General features: G+C 49.0%; 1 protein-coding gene across 1 annotated transcript in view; it reads right to left on the bottom strand.

The window, feature by feature from the left end:
- Nucleotides 1-20645, bottom strand: part of LOC144935212 (dysferlin-like) — a 177616-nt gene that overhangs the window by 54329 nt on the left and 102642 nt on the right. Inside the window, exons 47-49 of the mRNA XM_078861724.1 lie at nt 20452-20591; nt 9876-9964; nt 7796-7891 (exon numbers count right to left, since the gene is read on the bottom strand). Coding sequence (XP_078717850.1) covers nt 7796-7891; nt 9876-9964; nt 20452-20591 — 325 coding nt within the window. The remainder of the gene's footprint in view (nt 1-7795; nt 7892-9875; nt 9965-20451; nt 20592-20645) is intronic.

Genomic DNA, 20645 nt, shown 5'->3' with positions numbered 1-20645 from the left:
GTGAGCTTCAGGCCCTTGTATTTATACTACTATTTATATTACTGGAAAGTTCTAGAATGTTCTAGAAGTTACTCCAAGTTTACTCAGCACTGAGTCTATCTGGAATGTTCTGGAAAATAGGTAAATTTCTAAATATCACTGTCCTGGTCACAAAAACAAAGTTTGTGGGTAATAATAGCCATTTCCTGTACTTTTGAGGCATAAGCAATTAGGAAATAACACTTACTACCTAGGAACAAAAACAATTGTTACACAGTGTGGCCCTAGGCCAGTGGCGCAGATTCCACATTCTCATCACTCACAGTTATTCTCCGTTGAGCAACGGCTGTGGATTATACTCATTTGGCAGGAACGATGAAGTTCAAGATGTCGCCGTGGGCAAGGCCACGTATCCCACCGCCACACCTCACTGCCAGCGCTTTCTACCTGCCGCTGCCCAGTCCACTTGCAGCGTCCTCCAGGAACTGCTCTTGAGAATATCCCGCTATCTGCCCTTGGGTCTTCCCCCTTGGTCGCTGGACTGAAGGCGACCACTCCAATGCCTGTCTCGGTCACTGGCCCTCTGCCATTCTGCTAACACCTCCTACCCAGCACGCCCTTTATTGTTTTAAGTCACCCATAATGATGCTTTTTTTTTACAATCGTTTAAAAGTTGGTACATTTCTTCACACATTTACATGCTCATTTAAATCCTCAAGCTTGCATACTCATTTCCATGCCATCTGGATTAAAAATGTTTTCCCCATTGAGCTGAAATTCCACGAAGGTTTCTGAGCAGTAAACATTCGAGAGTTTTGATCGTTCAAATAACTGCCACCTGAAGTGTGGTTAATGTCCGCGTGGGAGGGGCGCACAAATGGAAAGTCTGGGCCTAAAGTCGGAGTGAGATTTTTGGTCCACAGAAGCTTTTTGTCATGTGGCAAAGAGAGGAGCATTTCCACGCTCACGACCTCTGAAATGTCTCTCTATTCGCTGCCCAGTTTCCACCAATCACTCAAAACTCAAGCCCCAAGAGCCACAGAAATTAACAAGGTGGACTCAGCCAAAACTTTCGAAAAATGATTTTCACTTTCATGACTACTCTGTAGTTTGTTTTGCCATTATTTTTTTATAAGGGCCTATTGTTGATTTGCTACATTTTCTTGTTTGGATCTAACTTAATGTTTCCTGTATATAAAGTACAATATTTATTCAACAGGACAACAGCCAAAGTGTTGCCATTCTCAATTGAGTGTTGGGTTGTTCTCATCCATCAGCGGCTCTGAACGATTTTTGAAAATGGTATGTTCCTATGACGAGGACTCGTCTATCCATAGGATAGCCACTGTGCACTTCCCACAGAGCAGCACCTATGTCATCAATCCATGGATGGGCAATGAGTCGAATCTCTACCTGGATTTTAAATAATCATCTGATTCATACATATTCTTGACTTTCATTGTGTTTAATGTGAATTTCTACTTGTTAAAAACCTCTCTTTTGATTCTTCAAAGCCACTTGTTATTACGAATACACATTGTGCAGTTGTCATCTCTATCGGTGGTAACAAACTGGCAGGGGAAGTTCCATGTTCATATGGCAGGGGCCAGTCTCTCTATCATCCCCAGTTGATTTACCACTGAGTCTTCTTCATGACAGAATGGAGAAGCGACAGTTTTAAAGCCACTGAGCATGAGTGGGCGATGAAGAGATGACTCAACCCTTGCCGGGAATATGAACCCATGTTCTCACAACGGGGTGCCAAGCTGTTGTGCCAATAGATGCCCAGTATTATACCATTCATGAACATGAGTGTGCCATTCTTCGAGGCAATGTTAGTGTGTTCGACTTATAAAAGCAAAGCTGGCTGACCCTACTGAACCACATGATCAGACACGCCCTGCAACCAGTCGGCTGCACACATAAACCAGCGTGGATCCAACACACGCGGGGCAAACATTCAATAACAAAGGTCCCATTTTAAGACCTTGTAGATCATAGGGCCCAAGTGTCATTCGGAAGCGTTTATCCTGGCCGGTGCAGTCCACGTAGGGGCACACGGAGGGGGCAGCCACAATCAGACAAGGCCCTCAAATGTCCGCACGGTGGAGAGTCAGACGCGACAGTGGGGGATAGAATCGATTCCCACGATGGGTCGGGTCGCAGTAAAGGCCACGAGGTCACAAAGCGTCAGTTCTCGTGAACAACGGACAGCGTCCATTTCTCTTGACAGCTTTGAACGACAGTGATCGCTTTGCGTACATCCTCGAGAGATTGGACTTGGGGAGGCATCGGAAGCATTCGTACCATAAACACCGCTCGTCTTGCTAGGCTGCCTTTCTATGCACTGTGGCGGCGGGAGGGGGGCACAAAGACACAGGGCACCAATAATGAACATTTAGCGGCGATATTAACGACTCACAGTGCGCCAAGAACGAATACTTGGTGGTGATATGAACACTACCACATGCTGCACCAGCTACTCATTTGAAGCTAGGTTAATGAAGGGAAACTCATAATTGGCTCAAATACCAATGACGCGTGGTTGGTCTTGTGGCAGACTGCTCACGCAGTTGGCACAGTGGGGAGAACCGGCGGCGCATCCGCCAGCCGTCTCAGGCAGTCACCCCACGGCACCTGCTGGGTCTGCCCGTCACCTCCTGCCAGCGGGCCCTCGACACTTGACGTGGCCTCAAAGTGCACCTAGCCTGGCACAAGTGCCATGGTGACGTCACCGCCACTTAGTGGCGAATGGCGGTTGTTGTTGTGAGGACCAGCACGCACACGCACATCCTCCCACCCGCACGCAGTCCCCACTCACACACCCTGGGCGCGCGCACACACAGGCCCCTTTCTCCCAACGAGAAGAGGGATTTCCCCAAATGAATGGACAGGGTGGGGGGGGGGAGTCTTGATAGCTGTGACTCACAGCACGTAATTGCGCAGAGCGATGGTCAGCCAAAGGTTCGAGGAGCCCCCTCGCGTCCCCCCTAGGCCAGCCAGGAGGGGAGGTGGGGGGTTCATCTGGACCAGCAACGTGTTGTTGTTGCACCTTGTGTTGGGGCCAGGCCCTAACAACCGCAAGCGAACGGGCGGGTTGTCATGCCGCTCGCTGTGCTTTCTGCTGCAGCGTGGCGCTGGCGGCGGCTGGGGCCCTGCGTGCGTTAGCACAAAGTACCTGCTTGTGTGCGTGTGGGGGGGGGAGCGGTGGCGCAGTGGTTAGTGCACTGCGCCACGAACCCGGCGAGCCGAGTTCGATGCCAGCTCATGACCAGGAACATCCAATAACGGCGGCGGACATTTGAACCGATCCTGGTCCTGGGCCTCCCCTAGGTCGACTCAGCCTTAAATGAGTACCTGGTGCGCTGTGTAAAAACATCGCCACTGGGGAAACAAAGGCGGCCATGCGTGGTGTTGGCCACTCTCCCCCTTGTGTGCCGTGTTAACCTTAATAGGTGGTCACTAACAGCACTTTTCCCAACATTCTGTTAAACTCTTTGCCGTTGTGTGTTCAAGAAAATATCTGAACTGCACAGGGACATTTCCTACGTGGACTCAGCCTTGAATGGGTAACTTGTGACGTGTTTGAACATCATCACTGAGGAGGCATGCATGCATCGCTCCGGCCACACCACCACAACGTGTTGTGTTGTGCAGGCCCTAACATGTGCTTGATAACATTTGCCCAAAGAGTCTCAACATTTCAGCTGTCATTGTCGTGTATGTACATGGAATGAGAATTGCTTAAATGGTGGTTCGGACGCAACATGATGATGCTATGGACCACAGATGAGGCACGCACACAGCACGGTTCGCTACGCAGGGTGCGAAAGAAGTTTGACATTCATACAGTGCCAAGTGATTTGTGGACAGGGCCTCTACCTCGCTGAGAATGCACTCAGCCAAAAATGACCACCTGCTTGCCGTGACATTTCTGGACATTGATGGCTTTTTCATTCGTGTTCTGTGGCCTAAAAATACATATTTCAACTCACCATACACATATAGCAATACGCACTGCACAAAGTTTATTTTGGCCAAAGGACATTAGCAACAAGGCCCGGAGTCTCCTCGGGTTGAGACACACGCACGCGCGCGCTCCTCCGGTTGCCGTCGATGCGCACGCACGACGCTGGATGCGTGCACGCGGGACACACATTTATTTTTCCCCTGTGGCATATCCCCACGGGTCCGTCGCATTCATCCGAACGGCGGCCAACAAACAGCGGGCAACTTTGCCCAATCGCGCAAATATGGAAAGTGAGCACAATGAGCCCACTTTTGAAAGTGACTTCGCGTTGACAAAAATTACTGTGGTCTCTGTAAAAGTGTATGAGTGAGTGTCAATGTGAGTGAGTGTCAATGTGAGTGTGCGTGTGTGTGTAAAAGTGTATGAGTGAGTGTCAATGTGAGTGTGTGTGTGCATGTGTAGTAACGCTTATGACTCGTTCACACCGGAGTTGGAGGCACACTTGTTTATTTAACACCACACGTTGTGACATACACACTGAGGGGGTATCGGCCCCCTCACCCGTCTATCTGAGGACACACCTCTAGGCTAACCCTAGCCTGCCTCTGAGTCCTCCTCTAATGGGCTAGGGGAGGCTATCTTGGCCCGACACTGGTCAGTCGGGCCCGGTACCCAGAGTCCAGACCAGCACTGGCTCTGGCTCTGGTACCACGCCACTGGCTCGAGCCTGCGCGGTCCTGATAAGGACGGCGTGCCAGGGGGAGACCAGGGCTCTATCTAGGACGTCTTCCGTCTCCTCTTCTTAGCTAACACAACACTCCCGAGCCCCTCGATACATTCCCCTTTTATACCCAACCCCTCCCTGAGGGGTGGGGCCCCGGGGGATCATAATGACCGAATCGACCCCCCAGGGTGTCTGGCGCGGACGTCGCAGAGGGCACCTGCTCGTGCACACATGTAGCCCCGCCTACTGTGTTTGTTTACCATAGGCTGCCATGCATAACGGGCTCTCTCTCTAACACCCCTACACATGTATCAGCGATGTGAGAGTTACTCCACTCAATTCCTAAACTAGTATCACATTTGTTATAATTGGGAACTGATTGTAACCGTGATTCTCCTCGTTAACTGAACCTAATATAAGTACTTAATGTAGTACATGTTAGCACTGGGGGGAGAAAAAAAAGCGAGTTAAGGCGATAGTCACACCACCTCCTCATATGCCACACTGGCCTTAATAGGTGCTCACTAACAGAGCTTGCCCCAGCCAGTGTATAAGGCTAAACAAGGGATATCTGTGTTTGAAGCTGAGCAATAGGTGATCGCTAATAGCACTTACTCTCAACAGTCTTCTCGATGTCTAAGCGTGGGTCTTTGTGTTTGTAAGAGTGCTCTTTGTATGTAACCGTGTGTACGTGTTTGTGCATGTCTGTGTGCGAGTGTGTTCGTGTGTGTCTGTGTGCATCTTCGTGCGTGTGTCTGTGTGTATCAGTGTGGATGTGTGCGTGTGTATCTTTGTGCGTTTGTGTGCGTGCGTCTGTGTGCATGTGTGTCTGTATGCGTTCGTGTGTGTCTGTGTTAATGTGTGTCTGTGTGCGTGTGTGTCTGTGTGCCAGTGTGTGCGTGTGTCTGTGTGTGCGTGTGTTTTTGTGCGTCTGTGTTCGTGTGTGTCTGTGTTAATGTGTGTCTGTGTGCGTATGTGTACGTGTGTGTCTGTGTGCGTCTGTGTGTCTTCATACAAAAAGAAAAGCATGCAGACTTTGGCACCTCACAGCAGCACCGGTTGGTGGAGCATAAACATTTATTAATATACGTACTTGTGTTTTTATGAAGGTAATATAAAATAAATGATTTGACTCGCTTCTTTGTTTAAAATGTTGCCCGAAATTTCACGGGGCATTAAAGGAAGCTGTGTGCCTCTGTCAAACGTGGAGAAACCCAACGGAACCCTATCCCACGTCACGTCACTTTTTGGCCGACAGTCGTGACATTCAAGTGTGAGCTCGTGGTTCCGCCCGTCATGCCCGTGGCGCAAAGACGCGACTCCTCGAGCTACGGGAACGTGCTAAGGTCGCCAGCTCGGCACATCAATGCTCCGCTTGTGTCGGGAGCTTTGGCCGCAACGCCACTCGGAATTACGCAGACGTGAGAGGTCATCCCTGGCAGCGACACGGACAGAAATACTCACAGAGGCACTTCAAGAAGCTCCACTTCTTATCCATTCCGAGATTAGTGCTCGTTCATGCTCCGCAAAGAGTGGTTTGCCACGTGTTAGTCATTGGATATTATTATTTATTTCATCCCACAGAGATGGAATAGTACAAAAACATAACTTCTGTGATTTCTTTGGCACAATGCACGTGCAGTCAACGTGCAACACCTGAGCGCTCGGTTAATTCACAGGTGGCCACCCAGATTTAACCCCAGGGTCTCAGTGCTCCCAGCCCAGTGCTTGTGACAAGTGCATGTCGCCCCTGAGAACCCAACCACTGTGACTATGTTGACCCCTGACCTTGACCCCGAACAAACTTACGTGTTACGTTGATCATCATCCCTTTCCCATCACTTCTTTGTTCACAGATCAAAGTCACAGTGCCTCCATAAGCATTGAGTACTGCCATCTTCATTGGTGGTGGAAACTCCACATTCCTATGATGTATGTATGTTGAACTTCATTTGCACCGTACATAGCCAACCGTGCTCATCGGAGGTGCGGGGGAAGCATGCGTCTCTATATTACAACTATTGCCGACTCAAACAAAGTGGTACTTACGTTTTAAATGTGAAGGGTCAATTGAATGTCAACCTTTCGATTGTGAGTCTTTGGCATTGGTGACACGCGGCCAGATAATGTTGCATCAAGCGTGCAATGATTTGTGCAATTATCAATTAAATTTCTAAATCACGTCGTGAGAAATAGGTGACAAATGTAATGTGGAACCACAGGTCCTGGCGAAAGGAATACGAATGCACTTGAATTAATATGCTTTGTGCATAAGGCAACGAAGAGCTGTTTACCAGAATGGCAATATTAACTCTTCAGGTGCAACCGTGCAAAACTGAGATTGTTATTAATGCCTTCAGGTAGTCGTCAGTGTGATCTCATTCTGACTCATCTCAACATTTGCGGTGGTTAAACTCTCATGGAATTATCTTCCGTTGTGATCTGCAATATCTCTTCGTCTGTTTTCTCTCCCTAACCAGAGTCCCGTTATGCCGGCACTGTAGCAGCGGTTGTTGCAGTTAATCAAAGACAAACTTGTTGAGTTCATAATGAATGCAAAGTCAACATTTCGGGCTCTAAATTTCATAGCGAAGTCATTGGGGTTCAAGCACCACCCTAAGTTAAGTATCTAACAAACAAGTGCAGTATATATGTTGAACTTCTTTTGCACTTTATGTAGCTAACCATGCTAATTTGAGGTGCGGGGAAGGACAACAAACTGCACACAAAAAGCCACAGATCTGAGTTGTTAAGCTCGATGATTTAAAGGTGCACAGCTCCAGTGGCTTCCTAATATCGAAAGGAAGAGCGTTCCAGACGGCCGCAGAAGCGCATCTGAAAGGATGCGATGCAGTGACCGTCTTTGTTCAATGGCCAGCCAGAAGCCATTGCTGCTGCGAGGATGACCGGAGGTCACGTGACGATGGTTGAAGCTCCTTAACGAGGTCAGGAAAGTATCGCGGCGTAATGAGCGCGACCTTTGAATGTATTCGTTCGGCAACTGGAAGCCAATGCAGTTCGGCAGCACAGGTTCGTAATCATTATTATTCGCAATTTGAGATCGACTGAAACGAGATTCGGCGGACAAAGTGAAGCTGAAGGTCCCGACGCGAGCGCCTCACCCCTTCACGTAGATGTCGCTCATCCTCTCGCCGGTGATGCTCGTCTCGTCCAGGATGACGTCGCTCGTGTTCCACACGATGCAGCGCAGCAAGTAGCTGCACGGAGGGAAGTGCGGTCAAGGGTCAGAGGAGGAGTATGAGGGGTCAGGGATATCAGGACAACATTCCTTGAAGGCATCTTTAGAACGTCTCTTCGTGTTTGCTTTCGTGTCCTTCCCTCGCACCTCCGATTAGCAAGCTGGGCTCTGCACGGTGCGAATGTAGTTCGACATACAGACATTTGTGTTACCTCTACAGTGTATGGGGCATGAAGAGACTCCAAGTTTAATATTCGGCATCTGTTGATTGAAGTTGAATTTGTGGCCATTTCTCTCTTCCCGCTCTTTTGTAATCCTCCCTGCTTCTCTCTCCCCCGTGTCTGTTCCTGTCTCATCATTGCCCCAATCACAGCAATAGAGAGCCATGAGATTTCAGCGATGGAGAGGTTTGGTCAAATCACAACAAGTAAATACATAAGCAAGAAGGTCAACTACACCATTTTATAAAGACAAATTTGAAGCTTTGAAGAGGGATGGGCAGCTATTACAATGTGCAATGCACTTCAGTGATTGATGTGGCCTGCACCATTACTGGCCACTTGCGCCTTTCCAGTGGTGATACTCTCTATAGTCCGCTGTGCCAGTCTAATAGGTGCCCTTTCACCGACAGACTCTATCGTTATAATGCTTGGTGTATGCGCGTGAATGTAGCCCGCATGCCCAGTCAACGCATGCCCAAGCAGCTTCTGCTTGGCCGCGTTGAGGGTGCTAAACGGGCACGACATGGGCTGGAGAAGAGATGAACTGATGCGGTACGGGATGATGTGCTGAGTGGACTTGCCGAAGACTGGTACCAGCGGTGTCAAGATCGGCCTCTGTGAAGGAGGCTCGTGAAAGACGCCCACCAACGATAACTGAGGGCAGAGGAGCGACGCTCACAAGAACGAGCGGAGCGCTGTTCGGCTAAGATGCAGCAAGTTGGCACAGTAGGGGGTAGCGCTGGTCCATTCTACCAGTCATCTCGATCAGCCAACCCACGTCACGCGGGTCTGTCCTGTCAGCGAGCCCTCGACACTTCAAGGTGCCTCAAAGTGCACCAGGCGCCCTGGTGACGTCACCGTCACTTTGTGGCGGATGGCAGGCATTGGTATTGGTGTAGGGAGCGGTGGTGCAGCGGTTAGCGCTACGCTGCTCTACGAACCTGGTGACCCGAGTTCGATTCCTGCTCACGGCCAACACCGGTGACGATTATCTGAACCGGTCCTGGGCCTCCCCTAGGTTGACTCAGCCTCAAATGAGTACCTGGTGCGGTGTGTAAACACATCGCCACTGAGGAGACAAAGGCGGTCGGGCGTGGTGCTGGCCACTTACCTCATCGTGTGCCGTTTCGGCCTTCATAGGTGTCTTTGTATGTGCCAGCACTTTTAAAGATGCTCGCTAACAGCACTTGCCCAGATAGTCTGTGACATGCTGTATGGGGGATCTTTGTCTTTTGTGTGGGTGCGTCCTTACTCCACATCGGCCGATCTTGCCACCGCTGGTACCAGTCATCAAGTCCGTTCAACTCCAAATCCTCTCATACCACATCAACCCATCTGTTCTCTAGCCAATGCGATGCCAGTTTAGCCCCCTATATATATAGCTATATCCAGCCAAACAGAAGATACCTTGACATGCAGTGCTGTGGCATGCAGGCTACATGACACAGGCAGTGGGAGCTAATCACTGTACCACGACAAAGGAGGGCGGATGCGAGATGCTCACAACAACGAGCACAGCAAAGTGGTGCAGTGGGGTATATCCCAACAATCTCAGTGGGTCAACCCATGAAGAAGTGGGTCCGTTTTATGACCGGCCAGTGAGCTTCCCACATTTTCACGTGGCCTCAAAGTGCACCTGTCCTGATATAAGCGCTGTGGTAATGTCGCCGTCACTTAGTGGCAAAGACGACTGTTGTTGTTGTTGTTGTCGTGTAGGTCATGTGTGTTGTGCTTGCAGGCAAGTTTGTGTTTTGTGTGTGTTGGATGTGCGCCAGATCTCACTTCTTGGCCTTGCGGGGTGTGATGTCAAATGGTGGAGGTGGGGGGCCCTGCTCCTTAGGGAAGATGTCCACCCACATCTGAAGCCGGCCCTGTGTGGAGCGGGGGGGTGGGGGTGTAAATTTGTCATAGAAAGCAAGTCCCCTCCATCATCATTAACCATGTTCACTGCTGGACGAAGGCCTAATCAAGGTGTCACCAACTCTCGTGGTTCTGCGATCCAACAATCCACCTATCACCTGCACACGATCCGATCTCATCGTTCCATCTCGTCGGTGGACGTGCTCTTGGACGCATTCCGATCTCTCCGAGGAATAACAGAAAGAAAATCTGCAATGGAGCGAATCGCATTCAGAGAGAAAACGTCGCCATGCTCAAGTGAGCACTTGTCGCTGTTGGTGGACCTGAAGCTACCAGGGGGAAATTCCACATTCCGATGATCATTGCCACTCTTTTGCCCGGATAACCGCCCTTGAGTTCCACTGACCCAGAGCTGTTACGGGGTGGCCCCGACGAGAATGTAAATCTCGCACACTTGTAATTGTGAGCCGAGTGCTGTGAGCACAGTGAGTGGCGGCCGCAGCAGCATCGCCTGGCGGGAGGATGAATTACAAAGGGGGCGCGAGATATCAGCGAGGAGCAGGAAGGAAACAAGGGAGAGGCGACCGACACGACGCAGAAACACGCCGCAGCAATGAACCTTCAAGTCACGCCGACCCAATGGATTTTATAATTACGTCTGGGTCACTGTTCATTGTGACTTTTGGGTTGTTTCGCTGAATCAATGAGTTATGAATCGTAAAATGCATTTTCTCTGTGCACAAATGCGAACAGCTGAATAACAAAAACTGGTTAAATACACTTGTAAACCCCATATAAAAGAAGATACGACATATCATGGCCTCTAAATAAAGGCGTTCATTCATTCATACGCTTGTGGTGGCTGTGTGCACAGCGAGAGGTGAATGAAAGGGAAACATATTCGTGTTAATGGTGCACATCGTGGAAGAAAAAAAATCGAAGCCAAAAGTGTTTTCACATACGGAAACAATGGACATTTCTTTTAATGAAATATTATTGCTGTAAAAGTGATATTATTAATTAAATACATGGCCAACATCATTACAAAGTGAATGCTGAACATTTCGCCATTATGTTTTCTCAATAAATAAATGAATTTGATTGCATTTTTTTTCATCTCCTCTCTATTCGAATGCTCTTTGATTAATGAGCTTTTACTACAATGCAACACTCTGTGCAGCTGTGGGCTTGTGCCGAAAGGCCTGCCAAGCGGCGGGAATGGGCAGAACCATCACACTCTTTCCTCTCGGGAGCATTTCATTTCATTTCTACAGAAGCCATCCAGAGGCCAGGCCTCCCCCCACAATGTTTGTGTGTGTGTGTGTCTACCTCTTCAGGGGAGTGGTAGCGTACCGCGCTATGATCCTGGTGATCCAAATTATACGACTGTCCATGGCGAGGATTCGCTGGAGGTCAACTCGGTACAAAGTAAGTGGTACAAGTGTCAACAAAAACGAGGATGAGAACATAAGAATCGTTTTTTTCCTTTCTGGCAATAGAAGAGAAAGTGTAAAGAATCATGTCTGCATTAGCCACACGTATCTGTGGTGAACATGCAAACAAACATGCTCTGATGATCATAATATATCCATTGTGTTTATTTTATTGGCCTACACCAGAGACAGCCTTCTTTAGGGCCTAGTCTCACCCGTGTCAGACCAGAGAGCGGCAAAAGGCGAGAATGGCCACTGATGAGGTGCAGGAGGAAAGAGCGTCTGCAGGTGTGACACGGGAAGAGTCCTGAGTGATGGCACAATGCCGTGACGAGTGGAGGCACTGGCTTGCCCGACGAGTTCTAAATAATCAATGTCTAAGCGTTGTCATCGTGAGCGCTGGGGTGGCACAGGGTTTGAATTTCGCATTTTTCCAGGATAAATAAAGAGTTTTATTCTGTATGGTGATCGTTGCCGCATGCTATTGTGTGTGGTAAATGCCTTCAGTAGGTGCTGGGTGACTCAAGTCTCTAAGGCCAATTGTGGAGTGTTTTGTTTTTGATTTGGTCAGTTCTCTGGCCGCTGTTCCTCTTGTGGACATGAATTTTGTCCATGGATATATTTATTTAGTCAGTGTTTTGTTTCAGACCCTCTCTGTTTATACGTTTGGCCCACGTTAATTAACCTCATCATTCAACTCTGCCCACTGCTCCACATCAAATTATGGCTCCATAGGCTGCAGTGAACTCGGAAACAATGGCCAATGTGCCCCCTTGAACATGAGGAGGATGAGGCTAATAAATAGGATTAGGTGTAATAGTTAGGATTAAATGTGAAGTTGGGAATTTATGTAAAATGTTACTTTTAGCTAAGGATGTTTATTATTATTTATGTCAATGGTAGGGTACGTCTAAGTTAAATGTTAAGCGTCACAGTTTATTTCACACATGTATAGCGAGAGTGATGCACACGGTGTAGTTATACATGGTGTCAATATAGGCGATGATGCTGCCATGCAATTGCTTCCTCACGCCACTGCTGGTCGAACAGCTACAACAATATTCACGTGTCTGCTCCATGAACCCGTTTTATGTCAGTGTCACTGTGGATGTCGGCGAAGACGGATGTAGCGTGTGGTGCTGTGTGTGCGTGTGTGCGTGGGGGTGACGGAGGGGTTGCGGTTTGCACACTGCACTGCGATTTCAGTAAACTGGATTCATTTCTTGGCCGTGGGATATTAACTTGCCCCGGTGTCTCATGGGTTCGATGGATTGACTCAACCTAAAATTGGTTCCCGGTGGTGTGTACGTAACATCGACGATGGACGGGAAGACAAAGGTGGAGGTGCGTGGTCCAACCACATTTCCCGTATGCGGTTTGATTGTTAGGCAACATGGGGGAATATTGTCTTTGTGCGAGTGTGCAAATGCCCATGTGTGTGTGTGTGTGGTGTCCATGCCTGTGCACACACGTAAGCAAGTGCTTAAGAGATTCCTCAGCGTGTGCGCACATATGCGAATAAGTGCGAGTCTGTGTGTCTAGAGAGGCCAGCAACTTGGCAATGACTTCCCAGAAAGAGCTCCGGCGGTCCCCAACCCGTGCCCTTTCCACAACCCGGCGCCACTTCACGCTTTATCACGGCCGGGTGGGCGGCTGGGTCGGGGCTGGGCGGCTACGAGACGCGTGTGGGTGCCCCTGAGCACATCTGGGCAGCAGATGCCGGTCGTGACGCCTGCACATGGCTCCCACGCGCTCCACGCGTCGACGTTAAAATTAGGACACCCGGTCCAGCCCCGCCTCGTCTCCCACCCCGCCTCGTCTCCCTCCCCGCCTCGTCTCCCACCCCGCCTCGTCTCCCACCCCGCCTCGTCTCCCACCCCGCCTCGTCTCCCTCCCCGCCTCGTCTCCCACCCCGCCTCGTCTCCCACCCCGCCTCGTCTCCCACCCCGCCTCGTCTCCCTCCCCGCCTCGTCTCCCACCCCGCCTCGTCTCCCACCCCGCCTCGTCTCCCACCCCGCCTCGTCTCCCACCCCGCCTCGTCTCCCTCCCCGCCTCGTCTCCCACCCCGCCTCGTCTCCCACCCCGCCTCGTCTCCCACCCCGCCTCGTCTCCCTCCCCGCCTCGTCTCCCACCCCGCCTCGTCTCACACCCCGCCTCGTCTCCCACCCCGCCTCGTCTCCCAACCCGCCTCGTCTCCCACCCCGCCTCGTCTCCCTCCCCGCCTCGTCTCCCACCCCGCCTCGTCTCCCACCCCGCCTCGTTTCCCTCCCCGCCTCGTCTCCCACCCCGCCTCGTCTCCCACCCCGCCTCGTCTCCCTCCCCGCCTCGTCTCCCACCCCGCCTCGTCTCCCACCCCGCCCCACGCGCCGCCCCTCCGTGTCACCACCGCGGCCCAGCCCACCGCACTTGTCCCCACTTCCATAATACCCCTGCCAATTCATCGCTCACCGGTAGCGCACGGTTATACCCACACCAACAACAATACTCGCTCTACCCCCCCCACCGTCCTCTGTTTTGATTAGTTTCCATGGCAGCAATTTAATCGCAAAAATCTACGAGGGAAAAGCTTCCGTTTTCACGGCCCAATGGGTCGCAGCGCAGAGTTAAATTACCCAGTATTTGGTAGACTTGGGACCGCTCATAAAATTTGAGTGATTTTCATGTTTCCTTCCATGTTTAGGCACGGGACTTTAAGTTGGCGATGCTGAGACTTAAATCAGTCCTGTGAGGAGCCAAGGGCGAGGACAAGGGTGGGACTGCGACAGACAGAGGCCAAGGTCACTAAGACAAAGGTCAATGATGAATGGTGCGAAAGACGTTGCAAACTCCATTGTAGACTGTGAGTTATAACGCGAGTGCCTCAGTGTCTCTTTAGTCGGCCAAAAGATGCACAGAAGGGCTGGTGTAACATCTTAATACGATCTCACCTGGTTTAACAAATGACACTGATTGAGATGAATTATTAGAGAATTCTAAATTATCTTTCGATTTAAAGCTTTCGTGACTGCAAGGATTCATCTTCTTGGTTCTTTCGGTAAAGTCACGTAGAAGGGAAGTAATAACATAATAAAAATAAAACATAATAAAATAATTCTCACTACGTGACTTTACCGAAAGAACCAAGAAGATTCTAAATTATCCTCAAAAGTGCTTAACACTCGAGACCTGGGTCTCAGAAAGAGACATCACGTGGCCTGCTAAGAAAATAAAGTGGGCTTGGACAAAATACACTTCTTCAGATGGAATGACGGCAGATGGAGCTCTGTGTAAGAATGACGGTCAAAGTGTGCAACACAGCCGAGGGGATGCCGACTCCCGACGGTGACGAGCTAGGCTCAGTGCGAGGACTGTGGTCATCGTAGTAGAAGTAGTCGTCGTGAGTCGTACTGCGAGGGACGGCGATGGTTCGGGGGGGCCTTTGTGCAGCAGAGCGAAGAGAATATTCACCGCCACGAATGGGTTTCTAGAGACCTTTGACCAACATAGAGGATGGACCAAAGAGAGAAGCGAAGCTTGGAGTTGGAGACACTTTGTTATTTACTAAATGGACAGCGTTTCATCGCATCTGCGATGAATAAGGATTGGGTTATTGCTAGCACATGGACGGCTGCTGCGTGTCTCTTTGGGAGTTTTACAATGTGATTGGCTGAAACAAAGTGCTTGCCTACTTTGTGTGAGTTATAGTCAGTCCGTGTGCTGCTTGCAGATCGCCAAGATTTCTTAATGGTTCTCCACTTCAAATTGAATACTTAATACTATCGTAAGAAAGTATTGGCAATGTAAATCTACTGTCTATCTGAAAGCGGGTTCTCCTTAGATGCAAGTTCGTGGTTTCTGTCCGGTCACAAGTAAAGCCACAGAAAAATTACTCTGAGATTTAACAATCTATTTTGACTTTCGTGCAACAAACACAGTATCACAGCAGAGCGTGTGGGAAAATGTGTCCCCTGTTGTGTGAAGATTCAAAGGCAACTTAAAGGTTTTTTCCAGAAGTTATGTGAAAATCCCCTGCATGGACATTCATTGGACAGACACAGTTGCCGCTGCTCTGCGTAGAGAGTTCGGAGTCACGTCGTTGTGAAAACGGCCCAAATACGTAAACACATAAATAACAACAGCGGGTGTGGTCAACTAAAGTACACTTTGAGGCAATGTGTGACGGGGTAGGGTCGGTGAAAGGTGCGCAGGGACAGTCCCAGGTGTCACGGGTTGAGAACTAAGGTATTGCTGTGTGTACATATGTCGGACTTCTTTCACGCCGTACATAGTCCACGTGCTAATCGGAGGTGCAACATGCGCACACAGGGCACTGTGCTTGAGAAGGTGCCATCTATTAAAGGAGGGATCAAGGTCCTGTCTTCCTATGGTAATTAAAAATAAATCATGGAAATGTATGAACAACAAAAAAAGTATCCAAGTTTTTCAGTTCAAATCTCAATCGGTTTCAGTGAAATTCCAAGTCTCACCAAATTGCCCCTAGCTGGTGAATTCCCAAACAAACTGAAATATTCCACCAGAGAGTTGCACATGGACGTAGACCCCAGACGCATGACTCTTGCTCGGGGGATCTCTCCTTCCGCCGATCTTTAAAATCATCAGAATTAAATGTGATGCATGGACCCCGAGTCTGCATTCACACACGGTGACGCATCCGAGTGCTCGCACATGTGAGCAGACATGCGTGTTCGTTGCACGCGCGTGCACGGAAGCGCAGGCACGCGCAAGTACGTTCAGACGAGCGTGTGGATGCTTGTGCGTGCTCACAGAAATGAACCGAACAGCTCTCCACGTTTAGCGTGAGGTCGTTGAGGCAAGTGCAGAGTGCAAGCGAGTGTCCATTCTAGTCTGGATGATAGACGACAAGGTGCTGGCACCAGCACCCACAAGCTGGTTCATTTTGGTCTCACCAAACACTGATGCCAACTTACAGCACAAGGTGTTCATTTCATGGGCTGAGTCTACAGAGCGATGGCCCAGCCAAAATTCAGATACCAATTACTTTACAATACTTTCCATGGCATTGAAATCAAAGACAAATAACTGGGGCCTTTATCAGAGGATGCTAACCGGTATGCTACATATCTCCACACGTGACTATTCAAATGTGTAAGAAAGAGCACAAAGACTATCCCGACAGACTGTTGAGGTACGTGCTGTTAGTGAGCAGCTATTAAGCATGACACACGCGGGGGTGGTATGGCTAACACCACGCCCACCTTTGCCTCCCTAGCGGCGATGTTTACACATCGAATAAGATACTCATTTGAGGCTGAGTCACCCTATGGGAGGCCCAGAAACATTTCAGATAATTGTCACCAGTGTTTGTGGTCATAGGCGGTAATCAAACTCGGGATGCCGGGTTCGTCATGCAGCACGCTAACCGCCACACTACCGCTACCAACGCACACAAATGCACACAAGTACCCCCACATATGCGCACGTGTGCGTACTCGTTCAAGTACATTTGTCGATTTACCATGAAGCTGGTGGCAGCAGTGTAAGCTGGTGGCAGCAGTGTGAGCCGCGGAAGGTTTGTGCGAGCATGCCGTTCTGTCGGATACGATCGCTGCGAGACAGCGCCTGCCATCCCATAGGATGCCCCTCTGTAGCAAGTGAGCAACTGATTTCATACGGAAGACACACAGTGTTCATCTTCAGTGGAAAATACCTCTCTGCTTACACGCAAAGTGAGCGCAACTGACTCATCCGACACTGACGGGTGCTCACGTGTTCCCGGCTGGGAGCATGAGAACTGTGGCGCGATTCGTTCCAGTTAGAGGGAAATGATGTGGAGACATTTCTGGATCTCACATCTGGATATGAGAGGAAAGGAAGGCGGGGTCCTTGACCACACAAAGCCGTGGAAATATGCAGCCAACTTGAAATAGTGTTCCGGAAAATCACGTTTCAAGCCGGATGTGATCACACAAGGGAAAGATTGTGGCGCCGTGCGTTGAAAATATATATAAAGCCGCTAATTTTTATGGAGCTTACAGATTACAGACAACCATTTGGCACATCTATCGCATGGCATGCCATTTTTCAAGTTGAAATGACAATAACACTAATCTTGAGGTTAGGGATAGGACATTGCAATAAAATCCAGTATTTTCATGGGTAGGTAACTTAAATAGAGCTCAATAACACATTCCTGCGGAGGGAGCTGGTAGGAACGTTGGGTTGCTCGGTAAATGGCCAGGGTCAACGGCGGCGTGGTGTATTCCACAAATATGGCCGACTGTGAGGGCGGGCACAAGCCGGCGTGAGTAGGTTAAACGTTGAGTTTTATAAGGGCACCACGGAGTGACCAGCCCCTCCCCACCCTGCCCCACCCCTCCCACCCCCCACCCAGCCCCTCCCCACCCTCCCCACCCAGCCCCTCCCCATCCTCCCCTCCCCACCCAGCCCCACCCTCCCCACCCAGCCCCTTCACACGCTCCCCTCCCCACCCAGCCCCTCCTTCCCCACCCAGCCCCTCCCTGCACGACGGACACAATAATCCCCTGTGGGCTGGTGTAACCAGGAGGTTCCTACCAGTAAAATGGTTACTTAAAGAATCTTAATTGAAAAAAGATTGGGGGATCATTTAAAAGACACACACATTTCTACGTTCTAAACTTACAGCACATTCCCAGAAAATTAGAAAATGTGCCAGTATAGCAATCACATGAAACATATCAAGTTTCTGCAGATTGTGTCATCTGTATGCATTTTCGCTGAATATCTGGAATTAAACTTCTCTGTGTACCCCTCGACCTGGCGGCTCGAGCTGCTTCAGTATTGCTGGAGAAAGCCGCTGCTGTGGTCAAAAGCATGCTGAAGTTGCCACTGTGGTGAGATGTTGACTACCTCGCCTGGTATACAGGATGTTGTGGGTTTGATCCCGACCCTGACACCGGTATATTAGGAGTTTACATGAACTCCACGTGGTTGCGTGGATTTTTCTCCAGGTCCTCCGCTTTGTCCCTCTACATTTCGAATCAACATGGTTTCGGAGTATTTGGCTGGCAGTGTAGTATCTTGTACTAAAGATGAATTGTCAAAGTTATGAACAGAAGGTGTGTATCGGATTGTTTATGGTGCAAATGCTATATTGGACAGACGGGACGTAACATTAGTGTAAGACTAAAAGAACACCAAAGAAATATTAAATACTCACAAACATAACTGTTGGCAGTTGCAGAATATGCCTGCCAACAAGGACACTCAATTGATTTTCATAACGTTGAAGTGTTGTGTAAAACAATTATTACTGGCCGAGACTAATTCGAGAATCTATTGAAATTGAGAGAAATACATATAATTTTAACTGCTCTGACAGCTACAGGCTTAGTGCGGCCTGGAAGTGTATTATTAAGTAATACACCTTACAACTGTATTCCTTATAAAGGAAACACATGCTAAATAACTGTGCTTCATAATAATCTATTGTTATATAATTACAATAAACACCCCACTCCTCGCCCTCTGATCTCTACACCTGATTGGTTCACAGTGATGACGTCATCTTGTTCTATTTAAGACCGGAAGCAGGTGGATTGCTTCACTATTCTGGCAAATCCCCCGATGATGCTGGTTGTTGTAATTACCAGCGAAACGTCACGGTGCTACTCAAATTGTAAATGTTGTGGATTTACTCTCCAACACACCAGTGAGCTGAAATAGTAACTAATTAGTGCGTTGTTTACGTGACAAACCTTACTGGCTGTGTCGCGTGGTGGAGGGTTACGACACATTTATATGAGAATAGGTTTTCCTCTTTTTACTGGCAACAAAACAGGTGTTAAGATGTTAAAACACCAAACTGAAACCTTTTACAAGGAATCATGTCTGCCTTAACCACAATACTTGTGGTCAGAATGCAAACAAAAAACATACTCTGATAATATATGCATTGTCATTGAAATTGATTGGTCCACACCAGAGACAGCTTTCTTTTGAGCCTAGTCTCAACGGTGTTAGACCAGAGGACGCCAAAACGCACATTTATACTTACGCGATCTAACCCAAAAACCTTTATTATGAGTATTTGGCTGCTATAGATTTCCATATGTTAAGCCACTTCGTTGAGCTGTAATTTGTGATAGCCAGATCGTTTCTGAAATAGAGAAATATAGCTCAGTGGGCCTTACATGGTAAAATAAAAAATATATAGTTTCGTTTTATTTTAGTTTTTCTTTACTCCCTATCTTTACTCGGACAGGACATGGGTACGCTGTTGACGAGCCCTTTGATCACAAGTGAAAGATTCCCAGTATAAATTCCTGGTCAGGGGGATGATTAACATGAGTACCGCTTTGTGGGAAATCAACAGCGGACACACGACGCAGAGACCCGGCCTCTGCGATGGGAAGGTGGAATTTCCGACGCTGGCTCACAGTCGCCGGGAGAGAAGAGTGTCACTTCAGCACTTCACCTCAGCACGGTGACCAACTGAAATGTTGTTGAAATCTAAAAAATATATATAAATGATGGCAACGCATGGTCGTCATCACGGGGAGGCATGGAGTTAATTGTCCCCGCTGTGAGAATTCAAACGGTGTGCCCCATCATTCTGAGTGTTTAAGAACCGAAGGGCTCAGTGGACCTGGGGGAAAAAAATGGGAAATCAAGAAATTATTACATCTGCAATTATCGCTAGAGACATGACGAGCGATTAAGGAGATATTAAAGTTACGTTAAGTGGCTAAATAATATCCTCTTAGTGTGTCAGGATAAGTGTTGCTAATGAGCACCAATTAACGCCAATATTCAATAGATGGTGGTGTTGCCAAAACCATTCTTGGTGTCTCTTCATTGCTAACAGTGACACATCATACAAACTACATACTATACACTCACCGCATGAGTATGCTTATAGGAGGCCCAATGTGTGTTGTGTAAATTAAACCCTTGTTTTGTGCAAGGATAGTAATTGCAGTTGAGTGTGAAACCCAGTAGACCGCTGTTTTCCACACATACAGCACACACAAAGTAAAACATATACCATATTTTATACACACACATACACACGCATACACACACACGCACGCATGCGTTCCAGCATACCTCTAATTCCCACCCACCTGCTCGATCCCGGGCTGGACATGGTTGTAGAGCGGCCGGGTCTCCACGTGCTCGGGCACAAGGCACTGCTGCCGGAGAGCGTACAGGGCCAGCCGCTCGTTTTCTGGACCCAGGGCTGGAGGCAGGGTGCGATCGCTCTCTGTGCGTGCAGACACGGACACAAGAGATCCTGCGCTGAGCTCGCGGGCACCGT

The sequence above is a fragment of the Lampetra fluviatilis genome, chromosome 12, assembly GCF_964198595.1.
Source record: "Lampetra fluviatilis chromosome 12, kcLamFluv1.1, whole genome shotgun sequence".
NCBI classification, from domain to species: Eukaryota; Metazoa; Chordata; class Hyperoartia; order Petromyzontiformes; family Petromyzontidae; genus Lampetra; species Lampetra fluviatilis.
Note: the sequence above shows the minus strand (reverse complement) of the source record. Positions and strands in the feature narration are given on the sequence as shown.